General features: G+C 65.6%; 1 protein-coding gene across 2 annotated transcripts in view; it reads right to left on the reverse strand.

The window, feature by feature from the left end:
* Positions 1 to 991: 991 nt before the first annotated feature.
* Positions 992 to 15511, reverse strand: part of ZNF469 (zinc finger protein 469) — a 123561-nt gene continuing 109041 nt past the window's right edge. For both annotated transcript variants that reach the window (XM_040253712.1, XM_040253711.1), the window contains exons 2-3: positions 15145 to 15204; positions 992 to 13828 (exon numbers count right to left, since the gene is read on the reverse strand). In XM_040253712.1, coding sequence (XP_040109646.1) covers positions 2308 to 13701 — 11394 coding nt within the window. In that variant the 5' untranslated portion in view covers positions 13702 to 13828; positions 15145 to 15204 and the 3' untranslated portion in view covers positions 992 to 2307. The remainder of the gene's footprint in view (positions 13829 to 15144; positions 15205 to 15511) is intronic.

Below are 15511 nucleotides of genomic sequence, written 5' to 3' on the forward strand. Positions count from 1 at the left end.
AGGGGTCCCCGATGTCGTGCGCCTCGGCACCCATGGGCACCTGACCGTGCAGAGCGCCAGGCTCATCCCTCCCCCACCAATCACAGCCTGTGGCAGGGCCTAGACGCCCCATCGTGCTTCCAGGGACGAGGAGGCTGGCCTGAGGCTGGCCGAGGCATGGCGAGCCGGGCAGGGGCACCCAGTGCTGCAGACCTAGCCGGCCCCGCAAGGCGTCCACCACCAAGTCCCGGGACGGTGTTTCTCAAGTGTGGCTCTGAGCCCACTGATTCCACCCACTGCAGCCCCAACCCCCGGCTGGCACCCCTTGTCAGCTGCTGGTTTGTTCTGCAGCCCACAGAAGGTGTGTAAGTGCCAGACAGAGGAGGCAGCCTGCTGGGCAGGGGGCATTGATGGGAGGGGCTGAGGCTGAGGGCAAGGACCTGGGCAGGGTGTCCCTGGTGGATGGAAGTGCGGGGCCAGGGCCTGGTGGGACGAGGGGAATGGTGGGTGGGTGGGGCTGTGGCAAGGTGGTCCCTGCACCATGTGCAGAACCTGTCTCCCTGTGGATGGCACGGCTCCCCTCCCACTGTCCAGCAGGTGTGGTTGGGGGCCTGCTCTGAGAGATGCACCCCCACTCTGCCCCCACCAAGCCCAGGCAGCTGTCAGGGGCTGGACAGGGATCTGCTGCCCTCCAAGTACTTGTCCCTGACACAGGGGTCTCTGGAGGCATCTTCAGGACTCGGGGTCCCTAGGGGTCAGAGCCTGTAGTGGGGGAAGGTCTCTGGGTCTGGTGCCCCCTGCTGTCTGTTGCCCTCTGGTTCCCTAACCCAGAGGGGCCCACAGCGCTGAGGCGTTATCTTCGCCGGGTTAACAGGTCTGGGACCTGGTGGGACCGCTGCACTGCCAGTAGGCTCTGCAGGGCCAGGTGACCCTGGGGCAGGACGAGGGTGGCAGCTCGGCGGGGCAGCAGGGTGGGGCTGGCGGGAGGACAGAGGCCACGGCGGAGGCGCCCTGTGACAACAGTGGGCATATATTTGACAGCACGGATTGCTACGGTTTTTACAGTACAACCTCAGAGCCCCCCCCCCCCGCCCCGGGTTTATTCATCAGCACTAAAGAGGCACTCTGAGTGGCACACACACCTTTTACAAAAAAAGGCAGTTTGGGCTTGATTTGGTCTCTTTCGAAATATCAAAATTAGAACTTTGACATACACACTGTACCTAAGGTTAAAATGAAGAAACAGAACAAAACAAACCACAAACCTCAGAGACACCTAAGGACAGAAGGTAGCCTCTCCCCACCTCCTGCTCCCGTGAAGACATGATTCTGTAGAAAGGACACGTGTGCCGGCCCCTGGGTCGGGTCAGTGCGTGAGCCGGCCTTGAGGGTCCCATCTGGCTGCTCCGACCAACCGCAGGGCTGGGGCTGCGCGCAGGCGGCTGGGAGCCAGTCAGGGCTTCTCGGGCAGCTGGTGCCTCAGGCAGCCTGCATGACCCCTAGCACCTCTTGGTCCGACCCCATCCCCCAGGTAAAACAAATCAAGGAAGCCTATATTCACATTACATGAAAATAGCACCAGAAACTTCAGAGTAAAATTGCTCATACTTGCAGCAGAGAGCTCCGTGTAGGAGGCAGGCTCTAGAGAGGGCAACTGCGGAGGCTGGGGTGGAGGTGGTGGGGGTGGAGACAGAGGACCAGGGGTCAAGGTGCACTAGAGACCAGCTTTTCTGTCAGCAGCACAGACAGTGGCCGGCACAACCCTTTGGTCAGAGGCCTGTTGTGCTCTGTAGGGCTGGGCAGCTCAGAGATGGCTCTTTGGCCCCCATCTGATTTCTAGGGTCGCTTTGGAATTCCAGCAACAGCAGCAACGACACTATGATGGAGGCTGCCACCATCTGACTGGTGGCTGCCTCAACTTAACTCTTGTTAGATGACAAGGGTTGGGGGCCCCTTCAAAGCGAGGGGTTCTGTGGCATACTGGGCCTTAACTGTGGGGCACATGGGGCTGGGGGGATGAGCCACTCTCTCCTTAACTTCTTGGTACTGGATAAATAGCTGCATGGCCTCAAAGAGGCTGTAGCTGGCCCAGCCCTCAACCTCACCTACCAGCTAGAAAGGGATTGCTGTCCACCCCGGGCTCTGCTCAAGGCATCAGAGTTGCAGCTCTAACACTAAAGTCGGAGCATTTTCACGGTACATCAGATGAATTAAGATGTGGCCACCAGGCAACTCTCAGACGACTGGAGCTCCTCAAAAAAGACCAGGGTCCCCCATTTGCGAGTTCGTCCCCAGTCCCACTCCCAGGCACTTGCTGGCTCCTATAAATTACTCAGAAGAGTCCTTTTTCAAAGGGATCTTGAAACTGGTTAGTCTCTGACCGAACAGCTGGCTGAGGAGGTGGCTCTGGGACTCGGCTGTGCGGCAGGCCTGGGGGTTAGGGGGTTCCGCACTATGGAGAGCCCCACCCTTCCTGGGGGCCCTGTGTAGAGGTCTTGTCTGGGGGAGGGCCTTGCTCAGCCCCTCCTTTCTGCATCTGAGGTCCCCGTAGGCATGGCTGGGCTCCCGCTTCTGTACCTCTGAGGGCTGAGGGAGCATCGAGCTGTTCTGGCTACTGGGCCTGGGCCTGGGCTTGGGCTTGGCGGGAATCACACGGCTGGGAGTTGCCTGCTTCCGGGGGGCCCGAGGGGGTTTTTCGGGGGCCGAGGGGCCTTTGCACAGGCTCCCCACACCTTCGCTCCTGGCTGGCTCCGGGGCCCGGCCTTTTCTCTTCTTCTCACTGCTGTCTGTGTCCTCCCTGGGGCCCAGGCTCCCTCGCAGCCCCTGGCCACCAGCTTCCCTTGGCCCCTTGGGGTAGCCTTTGGCTAGGGCTCGAGGGAGGGCCTTGTCTGGGGTGGGACCCTGGCCTGGGCAGTCGGGCTTGGCTGGGGTGGTGGCTGTCTCGCTTTGGAGCTGCCCACTGGCTGGTTGGGGCTGGCTGCCGCCCACTGCCTTGGTGCCCTGCCGGGGGCCTCCAGCACCCTGGGAGCCTGGCTTGGCTTTGAGGGTGGTGGGCTTCAGCCTCTCCTCAGTGCCACGGGGGAGTTCTCTGGGCACAGGGCTGGCTACCACCTTCTTCAGTTGTCCTGGGATCTTGGGTGCTTTGCTGGGCGTGGATGAGCTTGACCTGTCCTTTGATAAACTCCCGCAGCCCCTAGACTTGGGGGCACTGCCTCTGTGGGAGGGGCCCCCTGTTGCCCTTGCAGGCACCAAGAGACACGTGGACAGCTGCTTCTCCTTCCAGAGCAGAGAGGGGGCTTCTAGGTGATGGTCAGGGGCACATTGTCCAGGTGCACTTGGGGTCCTGTGTTTCCCTGAGAACGGGCCAACTGCCCTCTTTTCTACTTCTTGGTCTGCGGTCCCCAGCCGGGGCAGGGAGCCTCCCAGTGGGAAAGCCTGCTGGAGGAGGTGCTCAGGGCTGCCTGGGGAGGCCTCATCCTCAGAGCTCTCCAGGGCCTGGTCCGGCTTGTGGCCATCTTTGTCACCAGCCGAGGCCGCTGGGAAAGGAGACAAGGATGGGGGCAGGAGCTCCTGGAGGCCTAGAGGGTCTATGGGCCTCTCTGGGGTCCCGGGCTCCCCGGCGGTGGTGCTGGGAGCTGCCTCTGGGCAGGGCTGGAGCAGGGCTGGGAGGGACCCCTCACTCGGGGTGGGGCTGCTGCTCTGGGACAGAGGCCCGTCCACGCTGGACCTGGCGGGGCTGCTGGGAGCGGCCACCCTGCGCCGTTTGCTAGGTAGCGTGCCCTCTCGGGCCGAAGCCTTCCGCCCAGGGGCGCCGGGCCTCCTCACGCCGCGAAATGTGAAGGGCTGCTGCCCCTTCCTCCGGTGTTTGTCCATGTGCCGGTCGAACTGCTCCTTTTTGGCGAAGGTGTAGTTGCAGGAGCTGCAGACGAAGGACCGCTTGCTGATGTGCGTGACGTTGGCGCAGAGCTCGCAGGCGTACAGCGGCGTGTGCGCCAACTCCAGCTCCCCGCTCAGCCCGTGCTCGCCGCCCAAGTGCGCGCGCAGCTCCTGGTGCTCCGAGTAGACGCGCGGGCACTGCGGGCACAGGTAGACGCGCTGCGGGCTGTGCACCGCCAGGTGGCGCTGCAGCTTGAAGGGCTTGGGGAACCGCTTCCCGCAATGGTGGCAGTCGCGGGCCGGGTCCTTGCAATCCTGGTGCACCGGGACGGCCGGGAGCTGGGGCTCGCCGTGGGGACGGGCTTCGGGGGACGCGCCGCCGGCCGGTGCGGGGCGCGCGCAGGCGGACGGACTGCCCTGCGCCGAGGCGCCGACCGCCTCGCAGCCGCGGCTGCGGGCCTGGGGCCTCGGCCGCTCCCTCGGGAACGCCTTCCCGGCTCCCGCGTCCGGCCCCGACGCCTCTGCGCAGCCCCCGCCTGCCTTGCCGGCGACGGAGCGCTTGCCCCGGTGGGATCTGGAGGCCTGCCCCGCGATGCCGCTCAGGAAGTGCGTGACCACGCCGCCGCCCTCCCAGCATGCGGGCAGGTCCCCAAGCGACCGCCGCGCCTGCCCCTTGCGGGCGAAGCGCACGGCGTGTTCCCGCAGGTGCTCGTTGTACATCCAGACGTCAGCCACCTCCCGCAAGCACATGCCGCAGGCCCACAGCCCCGCCTTGCTCTGCACGTGCTTCTCCAGCAGGTGCTCCCGGAGCAGCTCTCGGGAGCCGAACCTGCGCTCCACGCACATGTAGCAGGTGGGGGGCGGGGAGGGACTGTGGGCCAGCTTGTGCAGGTCCAGCTCGCCCAGGCCGTGGAAGCGCTGGAAGCACACCCTGCACTTGTAGGACGCTCTTCTGGCCTTGGCACGCTGGCCTTCGCCTGCGGCCCTTCTTGCTCCGTCCGCCGCCTCCGTCCTGCTCCGTGGGCCCTGGGAACCGGCGGTGGCCTTGACATCCAAGAAGCTGGTGCTGGGGAGACCCACAGGGTCTTCACAGGGTCCCAGGAAGCATGGGTCCTGTATCTCCAGTTTGGTGCCGAGCGTCTCCAGGTCCGCGGCACTCCTGGGCACCCCGCAGTCGTAGTGCTCTCGCTCCAGGTTGGGAGGCTCAGGGCTCGCATCTCCTAGAGAAGAAGTGACCTCGTCCACGGGGGCCTGAAGCTCTAGGCCTCGCCAAGCTGCCGGGACCATGTGTAGCTTGGGGATGTTTTCCGATGGGTGGTCCTCGGCGCAGCAGGGGTTCGTCTCCAGGTGGGGCTCTAGGGCCCACAGGCTGGGGCCTGGGGCCCAAGGGTCAATGCCCGGAACCTTGCTGTTGAGGAAGCCCTCCAGGAGGAAGGACTCGGGTAGATCGGTGGCCTCATCACCCCATGGGTCCTCGTGGGACAGGCAGAGCGAGCCAGAGTCGCTGAGGTCTGTGGGCAGGCGGGCAGAGGGCAGAGTGATACTGCCCCCTACCTGGCCATTGGGCTCCACCTGGGGTGGGGGCTTCGACTTTTTACAGCGCTTCCCATAGACACGGGGGTTCTTCTTCCGAGCCAAGCGGTCTCCCAGGGGGAAGAGTTGGGAGAAAGAGGCCTCATCATCCAACAAGCTCAGAGGGTCCCCGTGCTCCGGGCTGGGAGGTTTAGGAGCCGTGCCCTCCTGCTCTGGGACCCCCTCTGCTGGGCTGCGCGGGGGGGCCTGGGAGCAAGGACTGCTGATGGCGCCACCTGTTTCAGAACCACGAGTCTCAGGGGGGCCCCGGGGGCCCCAGGGGGGCCCGTGCTCCTCCCAGACACTGTGCCCTGACCTGCTGTCAGCCTCTCTGCTGCTCCCTGCAGGCTTAGCCCCAGTCACCCTCGGTGGCTCTTCGCAGATGACAGATGTCCTGGTCTCTCTGGGTCCCCCACACCCTCTTGCCAGAGCTGCCTTCTGCTCCCCTGGCCCTTCCCCTGGAGGCGCTCCCTCCGCCATCCTTGGACAGGCCACCCAGTCCCCAGGTGGCTTCTGTGCAGGGGTCTCCTCCGGGTCCGTGGCTGCGGGTGGCAACTGCGTGGCCTTGGTCTCTTGCTCTGTCTTGGGTGAGACACGGCAGCAGTTGGCAGCAGAGGTGGATGGACTCCAGCAGCTTCTGTCTGGAGTCACATCAGCGGGGACCTGGGGATTGCTCTCCTCCCGGAACCTTCTCGCTCTGGGCTTCCTCGCTTTCTTGTTAGATTTCCCCTCTGACTCGCTGGGGAAATCTGTGGGTGGTCTGCCACGCCTCTGGCTCCCACCTTTCTCTGCCTGTTTGGGTCGGAGCTCTTCCCTCCCCAGCCGGTCCTGTTTCCTAGGCTCTGTAGGCCTCACGTCCACCCCTTGCCTGATTGTATCCGGAGTGTGTGGCTCCCAGCTTGGGGGACAGCCTGGAGCTCCCAGAAGGCTGAGCCCCTGCCTGAGCCCCTTGGAGATCTCGGGACCCAGGGCATCCTCAGGAGCTGTAGAGCCACAAACAGGGGGCGGCTCCCCAGCCTGGCTGGGGTCTTCCACCAAGCGCCCAGGTTCCTCCTTCCCCAGTGCTCTGCGACTCTTCTTCCCGGGGCGGTGGCACATCTGGGGAGCAGGTGAGGGTGCTGGGCTTGGCTGGGACGCAGCACCCTTGTGCAGCCCATGCTTCCTGGCTCGGTGGCGGCTCAGGCCCGGCCCAGAGCGGAAGGACGCTGAGCAGACCTCGCAGGTCACCGGCCGCCCGCTGGGGTCTCCGCCCCTCCAGTGGCCATTCTCAGTGAACACCGGCTTCTTTTTAAAGCCACGCGGCTTCTGTCTGAGGTCCTGGGGACTGAGGGCATCTGCCTGGGGTCTCTGGTGGAGAGCACTTTGGGGGAAGTGGGCTCTGGAGTCACTGGTTGTGCTGCCTGGGCAGAGGTCTGTGGGAGGGCAGGTCACTGGCACACCCCTGGTGCCAGCCTCAGATGCCTTGTTAATGGCAGGGGGCCTGGCCCCAGGTGTCTCCAGGCTCTCCTGTCCTTGGAGGCTGGCCAGAGCCTTGCCTTCTTGGCAAGTGTGGGGATCTGGCCACATGGCCCCACGTGTGGAAGGGTCAGTGGGCACAGTGGTGACACCCTGGCCTTCCCTGTTGCCTAGGAGTTTGGAGGAGGAGCCTGTGGGCAGCCCATCTGGGTGGGTGATAGGCAGAACTCCCCTGGGGTCTGGCCACTCAGCCCTGGGACCTCTGAGTGCCCCCACGCCATCTGTGGTGGGGACGCTGGGCAGGGCAGCAGCCTTGACAGTCATTCCCGGAATGCTGACTGTCATTGGGTGGGGAGGGGTGGCACGGGCAGGGGAGTCCCCTGGCCTCTCTTTTCTGGAAGCTTCTAGGGTTTTTGACACATGACCTCCAGGGCAGGTCCCTCCATGGGCAGCACTGACGACACTGATGAAGCTGGGCTGCTTGGGAGGGTCTTCCAGGGCGCCGCTGTTCCCTAGGAGAGGGTGGTGAGCTGGGCTTTCCTCGAGGCCACGGCGGCTTGTCTTCAAAGACGGGGACACTGCCAGGGGTGCCACAGTGACTGTGGGTTCTGGGCTGCGCTCGGCCCCTTCTGGAGGTGTCCAGGTGGGAGAAGAGGCCGACGGAAGCTGAGAGCTGGCAGCGCCCCCATGGGATGGAGATGCTGGGAGCAGTTCCCTGAGCTCCCCTGAAGGTGCCGCGGGAGGGCCTTCCTGGTGTAGGGGCTTGAGGCCACAGGGATCAGAGGGGGCTGCAGAGGTGGACAAGGGGGTGCGGCTGGCCAGGTCCCTGGTGGGGGGCTCTGGGCTTTCCCCAGAGAACAGCAGATGCTTCCTAAGGCCTGGGCCAGCTGCCACCACCTCCAGAGTCCAGTCCCTGGGCCTGTCTGGGTTGTGGGCTGCCATCAAGGCTGGGACTGCAGAGTCTGCCTCAGAGGAGGTGGGGCTTGGGGTGGCCTGTGCCTCGTTGCAAAGGCCCATGGCCGCCCTGCTTCCCTGGAGCTGTGCCCCCAGCTGGTCTGCAGCCCCGACCAGCCCGGCCGGTGTGGTTTCAGGGTCGGCGCTGGCCGTGGTGCAGCTGTCCAGTCTCCCTGGCCTCCCTCGGTCGCCTGGCTTCAGGTGGCCAGCTTTGGCTTGGCCCCTGGGCTTCCTGGCCTGGCCGTGTGTGCCTGCATGTCCATCTTCGTCTGGCTCCAGCTGACGTCCAGCCACAGTGGTCATCTGCACATCTCCCAGGGAGCCCAGGGCAGGGCTGTGGGCCACTGTCTCTCCTTCCTTGCCATCGCCTTCCAGGTCTGAGGGGTTGCTGTGCAGAGGGCTCTGGGCATCAGCAGTGGGGGTCACCCTTGAGCCCCGGGCATCATCTCCCCTCTCAGCTGCTCTGGCCACCAGGAGCTGCAGCTGATGAAGTGGGCTGGAGGCTGGGTTCTGGAGCCTCTCGCCCAGGCTGGGGTTGGGTGCGGAGGCACAACTTGGAGAGACTCCCACTGGCACAAACTCCTCCTTGCCCTCAGGGCCAGGGACAGCTGCGACAGGGGGCAGGAGCTCTGTTCCTCCTGGCTCACCTGTGCTGCTCACAGAGTGTCCCCTGGGGGCGCTGCTATGAATGGCGGCAGAAGGTGGGGTGGTGCCCAGAGGCAGAAGCTCGGCACCCCGAGATGCCAAGCCAGGCTCTAGATGGGCAGTGGGGCTGCTGAATGCCTCCAGCTCCAGAGGATCTTGACAGGGCCCAGGTGCCTTGCAGGGTCCCGGGGAAAGCCCCCCTCTCGGTGGGCGGGGAAGGAGCAGCGGGAGGCCTTGGCCACGTTGTGTTCCAGGGGCCCCGTGACCCTTAGGAAGCGAAGGTTCCAGGCTTGGGCTGCACTTTGCTAAACTCCCCACATCTGACACGGGGTCCGGTACGCAGACTTCCTGGTGGGCCCTTCGGCCCCCTTCGGCCCTGGGGAGCCTTGTCTTTGGGACTCTGGCTTTCTGCACTGATTGGAAACTGAGGCTGGCCCCCATGGGGCTGGAGGGACCCCGAGGAACCACGTCCTTGTGGGTGCTGGGGGCCAAGGGTGAGGGCCACTCCTCCTGGGGGCTTGCCAGGGCATCCCCCGTGGTGTCTGCCCCCTCCCCGTGTGGACGTGGCTCCCGGGGGGCAGTAGTGCTGGCCCTGCACGGCTCTCCTGGGGCCCTCTGTGGGCCTCTGCTCTGCAGCTGACTCTCCAGTTCCGTGACCAGCCGTTTGATTTCCAGCTCCTCCTCAGACAGGTCGCCGGTCCTGGCGGTGCTACACTCGACAGCCCTGGTGGGCGGAGCACTGAGGCTGGCAGCCACGGGCCCTTGAGTGGGACGCTGCTGACTGAAAGTCTTTTCCGCTGAGAGGCCGAGAAAAAGGTCTGGATGGCCAGGCGGCACCGGGGACACTTCCTCCAGCAGGGACCAGCCCCTTTCAGGCAGAAACAAGGGGTACGGTGGGTCTAGCTGGGGTTTCCTCGGGGGAAGAGCAGCACACACACGCAGCACAGGGGTATCCCCGTGCCCAGAGAGGCTGCCATAGGTCGGCGGGTCGAAGTTGTCCCTGGGCAGCCCCAAGGGGAGGGGCGTGGGCTCCAAGGCCAGTGCCGATTGGCCTCTGCCTGGGTCTGTGACGCCTGTGTAGGGTGGGCTCCTGGGTGGCTTTGGCTCTGGGGAACTGGCATCGTGGTCATCCTGGCGGAGGTGTGCCCTAATGGCTAGTGGGCTGTCTAGGGCTGAGGACCGGGAGCCCAGGTCTTCATGGAAACAGCTGGCCAGGTCTTTGGGTCCAAGGAACAGCTCACTGCGGGGCCTACTGTAGGGCTGAGGCCCCTTTCTGGCAGTTGGAGCCTCCATGGAGTCTCCAAGACGAGGGGTCTTCACAAAGAGAGTGCTGGGGTCCGAGTGGACCGTATGGACAGCGTTAGCAATAGGCACCAGTGATTCTCCGGATGGAGAGGCAGGCGGGTCCTCTCTGTCCTGGGAGGCGACTGGCTCCGAGCACCGATGTGCACCCAATGTGGGTGAGCTTGCGAAGGGCAGCACTGTGTCCTCCCCGTGGAGCTGTGGTCGCTCTGGGGCTGAGGGGCAGGGGCCGCCTCCCCTGCAGGGAGCTGGAGAGGAGCCCGGAGCCTCCTTGTGAAGTTCCGTGGCATCAGGGGGAAGGTCATCAGTGATTTCAGGGGTCTCAGTGTCTTGAGGGAAGCCTGGAGGTGGATGGCTCTCCTCTAGGATCTCGGTGCCGGTGAGATCCTGCAGAAGATGCTGGGGGCCTTTCTCCTCTGGGTTCACTCCAGCTTCTGGGCTGTGCAATGGACCCTGGGCCCCGGGACTCTGGCTGGGGCCTGGCCCAGGCCTGCCCGGCTCCTCGGGGCCTGGGTAGCCCCTGGACCTCGCAGCCTCCTGCTTCACCACCTTCCTGGGTTTCTGCTGCTGCCCGTCCTCTCTGGGGCCTGGGGTCAAGTCCACTTCCTTCCTCTTCTCACCCCGGCGCCATCGCCGGCCGCTGGGGCGGGGCCGGCCTCTGAAGCGGGAGCCGGGGGGCCGTGGTCCGTCCTCCTCCTCAGACTCGGAGGCGGCGGCGCAGTCGCAGTGCTGGGGCCCGCCGTCTGCGCTGTCTGCGGCGCCGGGGGCCGGCCCCCGCCCGCCAGCCCGGTTCTTCTGCTGCACGATCTTGTGGATGAGCTCCTTGCTCCAGGTGCCGCCCCGCGCCCGCCTCCGCCTGCAGTCCTGGCCAGGGGACAGTCGGAGGCGCCGGGAGCTCCTGGTCTCCACTGGCGGGGCCCGGCCCCCGGGGTCTGTGTGGCTCTTGGGGGCCTGAGTTCTGAGATCCCGCGGACGGGCCTCAGCCCGGCCTTTCCTCCGTGGCCTCAGGCGGGTGGCCCTGGAGCCCCTGCCAGGCCTCTTGGTGGTGTTAACCATGTCCAGCTCTTTCCGGAACAACTTGAACCGCTTTCCTCTCCTCTGCTGGCCAGCCAGGCTGGCCTCATCTGTCTCTGCAGGTGCTGGGCCCAGGGAGCGGGTTTTGGGCCTGGGGCCAGCCGGGTTGCCTCCATCCCCCGGTTGGCGGGGCTGGGTCTCCAGCAGGACATCCACTGCTGGGGGCAGGGCTGGGGCTGGGGCTTTGTTCTCTGGTGTTGCCCCCAGCCTGGCCTTGGGGGGCTGCCCTGCAGCGGGGCCCTTGGGGCCGGAAGGTTCCTCGTCGGTGAAGACGTCAATGAAGCTGCTGTCGATCTCGGGGTTGTCAGACTGGTACTCCAAGCCGTTGAGCGCCTCCGTGATGAGGCTGTCCAGCTTGGCAGCGTCCTCCAGGTCCAGGTCCCCTGTGGGGAGTGGGAAGGGGGTGGCGGTGGGGCCGGGCAGGAAGCTCGTCCTCAGGGGGTCGTCTCTGCCATCGGGCCGGAGGTCTCCGCCCAGCAGGAAGGGAGCTGTTCTGGTGTGGCTGAGCGGGCTCGGGGTCCTGCCGGCTGGCACTCTGGGGGGCGCGGAGAGCCCCGGGGGCTGCTGGTGGCTGTCCTGGGCCCTGGCTGGCAGCAGGCCGCAGAACTGCCGGTGGCCCAGGAAGGCGGCCAGGCTGCTGTAGTTCCGGTCACACTGCCTGCAGGTGAGCAGCACGTCCAGCTGGTCCAGGTTGGCACTGCTGAGGGGGAAGTGGTGGGCAGAGTAGGGGGGCGGCCCCTGGGGGAAGCCCTCCAGGCCCGCACTGCCTGCCTGGAGCCCCGAGTTGGGGAATGGGGTCTCCTCCAGCCCCTCTGTGGGGAAAGGAAAGGTCTTGGCTGGCTCTGGCTGGTAGTGGATGGAGAGGCTGTGCGAGGGCTCGGGGGACGGGAAGGGGCTGCCAGCCTCCTGTGGGTGAGGGGCTGGGTGGAAGAAGGCAGAGGGCACGAGCGGCCCAGGCACCTGGCTCTCGTCCGAGCTGGGGTTGGCTGGGCTGCTGGACAGTGGGGAGAGTGACGAGCAGGTGCTGCTGGCTGTGTGGGTGGCTGGCGAGGGCAGGGGGGACTCACTGGGGGAGGCTCCCACCACCCTGGGCGGGGGCAGGCCAGGGGGTCCCCGGGGTGAGGCCTGGGGCTGGGCTGCCCCAAAGAACAGGGGCTGGGCTCCTGGGTCCTTCAGCCCGTTGTAGGCAAACAGGCCAGGGGAGCCACTGCCGTGCTGGCCCGGGCTGTTTCTCAGGACGGCCAGCTTCTCACCCAGCCCGGCTGTCTTGCCCACAGCACCCAGGGCTCCCTGGCTGCCCCCCTGCCACTCAGGGGCCCCCGGGGGGAAGGGCAGTCGGTTCAGCATCTCCATTTGGTGGGGGCTGGGCCCGGCGGTTGGGAGCACCTGGGGCCAGGGCAGCGGGGGGCTCTGGGGCAGGCTGAGCCGCTGGCCTGGGCTGGGCTGGGCTTCGAAGAACGTGGTGGCTAGGGGACCCAGGGGAGGTGGAGGGTAAGGGGCTGGGGCGGGGTCCCACAGTGAGGGCAGTCTTGCGGTGGGGGGCCCTGAGGCGGCCAGCTCTGTGTCCCGAGGCCCTGGGCTGGTGCCCACCCCGCTGGCTCCAGGGCTTCCATAGGCCTGCCCGGGAAACTGCCTCTGGGACAGGGAGTTTGGGGGCCCCCTGGGGCTCCCCAGCCCTTCGTGGGCTGAAGGAGGTCTCTCAGGGAGCACTTTGGTCATGTTCTCGTGCAAACCATCCCGGAAGGTAGCTGCGCTCTCCGAGAAGGGCTTGGGGGCGGGGGGAGCAGTACTCGGGGGAGGAGGCACACCGCCACGGTCGCTGGGGGCCTCGAGGCTGCCTGGTCGGCTGGAGAAGCAGGGTGGGGGCGGGGGGGCCGGGCAGGCAGCCACGGGGTAGGCTGGGCCCGTGCCCACCGCCTCTGGCCACGCCCCCCGAGGCTGGTGGAAGGCGAGCACGAGCGCCCGTTCGGGGTACTTGGGCCCAGCCATGTCCTCTGGGAAGGGTCTCCGGCTGGGCCCGTGCAGCTCCGGGAAGGGGTACTGAAAGGCCGCCGCCCCAGGGCTTCCGCCTTCGGCAAAGGGCTCCGGCTCAGTGGGGGGGACCCCAAAACTAGCACCTGGGAAGCTGTTCTCAGCTGGGGGAGGCCAGGCGTCGGCCCCACTGGCCTGGAATTCCAAGTAGGAGGCCGGCCGACAGGGGCTGGTGCCCCTGCTCTGGGGGGCCCTGAGGGGCGGGGGCCCGGGGGTGGCACTCGGTGAGGTATAGTTGGTGGAGGTAAAGCTGGAGGGGGTCTCCTGGAAGCACTTTTGGAAGCTGAGCTCCTCCGGGGCAGGGGAGACCTCGGCCCTGGGATGGCCGGGCCTGAGACTGGCTCTGGTCCCTTGGCTTGGGGGCGCTTCTGCGTCTAGGGGCCGGAGGGCCTCAGGCTGCAGGCTCTCAGGGGTCTTCCCATCCTGGGTTGGTTTGGGCCTTGTGCTGGCGATGCTCAGACTGTAGAGCTGCTGGGGGCTGCCGGCCACCCTGCCTGCCCGCCGGACATGAGCCTGCATGAGGTTGCTTCCCGCTGGGGTTTGGGGGCTACTGCCCTTGCTGGGGACGCTGCTCAGGGCCTGCACTCTGGGGAGAGGGGCCTCGGCCACCCCTTTTCCAGCCTGCTGCACCTGGGTCTTGGGGTCGTCCATGGCCTGGGCCCTGCTGCCCATGGCCTTGGTGGTCCTGTTGGCCAGGGCACTGATCTCTCTGGGGGGCCGCAGGGGGCCCCCCGTGCCACTGGCCGCTGGGCAGGGCTGCAGGTCTCCGGTCATGGTTGGGGGTGGCGCTCCGAGGGGCTGCTCCCCAGGCATGGCCCCTCCGTCCTGGGCGCTAGGAGGATGCTGTGGTCCGAGGAGGGCCGCAGAAAGCGGGCTGGGCGGCCATCCTGGCCCCTCGAGGAGCCCTGGAGAAGCCTGCTTGCATGGTCCTGACTGGAGCCTGCAAGGAAAGGACAGAGTGAGTGGGGGACAGTGAGCTCTGTGGCTCCCCTGGGGGTGTGGCAGGCTGGAGCAGAAGTGGTGGGCACACAGCCTTCCCTTTTAGGGGTGGCGGCTTGGCTCTGATGGTCCCTCAAGAGATGAGGGAAAATGAGCTCCTGCTAGACTGAGGAGAGGGCTTAGCTGGTGGGGGTGGGCTGGAGGTGGGGAGGAAGAAGGAAAAGAGAGCAAATGCTGCTGGGGGCTAGAGGTGTGCGAAGACCCTGGCCACCCCTGAGCAGCCCTGCTGGGCGCCAGCCAGGCCCTGAGCAGTAAGGCCCCATGTGGCACATGGCTCCCAGATCTGCAGAGGCCCCACGGTGGGGGTAACAGGCACTGGATGCCAGGGCGGACAGCCCAGGAAGGACAGAGGGCACATCTGGCCGAGGCTCCCACCTGCTGCCCCTGCAGCGGACACCCAGCCTCTGGAAGGTGATGGCTCCTTTTCCTGGGCCCTGAGTTGACCTGCTGTTTGGGGCAAACGTGTCTGCCATGTGCTCATGACCCTCACGTGAAGCTCAGTGTGAGGTACCAAGAGATACTTGGTAATTATGAGTTTAATCCACAGGCCTCTGGAGAAAAGCCCCACCCCGAACACTGAGCTTCTGGAGTGCAGGGAGATGCTGTGTGAGGGGAGCCCCAGGACCCCTTCTTGTCTCTGTGACCCCATGACCCCACTCCCACCCCAGTGGCTCTGGGTGTCTCATTCTCAGACAAAGCCTGGGGCTGGCTGGCTGCCTCACTTATTTCCTTGGCTTTCTTGGGGCAGTCCAGGGAGGTCAGCCGCCAGCTCTGAGGTTAGGGCAGGGACTCCTCGACTCAGGAGTTGTGGTCCAGGTGCTGGACAGCAGAGGGCATCATGTCGCCCACTCTGCCCCTTCCCCAGCCAGGCCAGTCCTGCCTACTGAGGAAGCCCTCCCTCCGAGGTGGAGGCCTCCCCCCTGCTCTGGGCTGCATTGCTCCCCTTCCAAGGGCTCCAAGGGCTGAGAGCCCATGGGGGCAGGGCTCCTGGGGGCCATGTGCTGAACAGATAATGATGGCAGAACAGAGCCCTGAGATCCTGTGGGCCCTGCTGTGGGCCAGGGCACGGAGTGCTTCCCATCACTCCTCTCATCCTCTCACTGGCTCGAGAGGTCAGAGCGTTATCATCACCCCTGATTTATGGGTGAGATGCACTGCCTGAGTGAGCGAGCGAGATGGAAGGAGATGGGGCAGTGGGGCAGGTGGGGGCTGGGCCGGGCAGCTCCAGTGTTCACGCTGGCCATCCCCTCTACATACCTGGGAGTCGGCCCTCAGCTGGGTTGCTGAGCAGCTTCCTTGTGGGTGGGGATTTCTTGGCTGCAAAGAAAATGGGGAGTATGTCAGCATCGCTCTGGTGCTTGGCTGGGGACCGAGAGCCCCAGGGGAAGCTGGCGAGGGAGCATGGAGCCTGCAGAGCCCCTGGAAAGTCACTGAGGGCAGGGCCGTGGGAAGCTGGGTGAGCTTGGGGACCCCCAGCCTTGGTGGGGCAGGGGCGGGGCTGGGCTGCAGGGCTGGGGTCAGCTGATGGCCTTCGCACTGGGTTAAGAGTGCTTTTACGTTTCTTATCATGGTATTTCATGTGCATAGATCACAGGTTCCTGTGGTTTGAAAGTCTGAAGTGAGA

The sequence above is a fragment of the Oryx dammah genome, unplaced genomic scaffold (assembly GCF_014754425.2).
Source record: "Oryx dammah isolate SB20612 unplaced genomic scaffold, SCBI_Odam_1.1 HiC_scaffold_13, whole genome shotgun sequence".
Lineage (NCBI taxonomy): Eukaryota > Metazoa > Chordata > Mammalia > Artiodactyla > Bovidae > Oryx > Oryx dammah.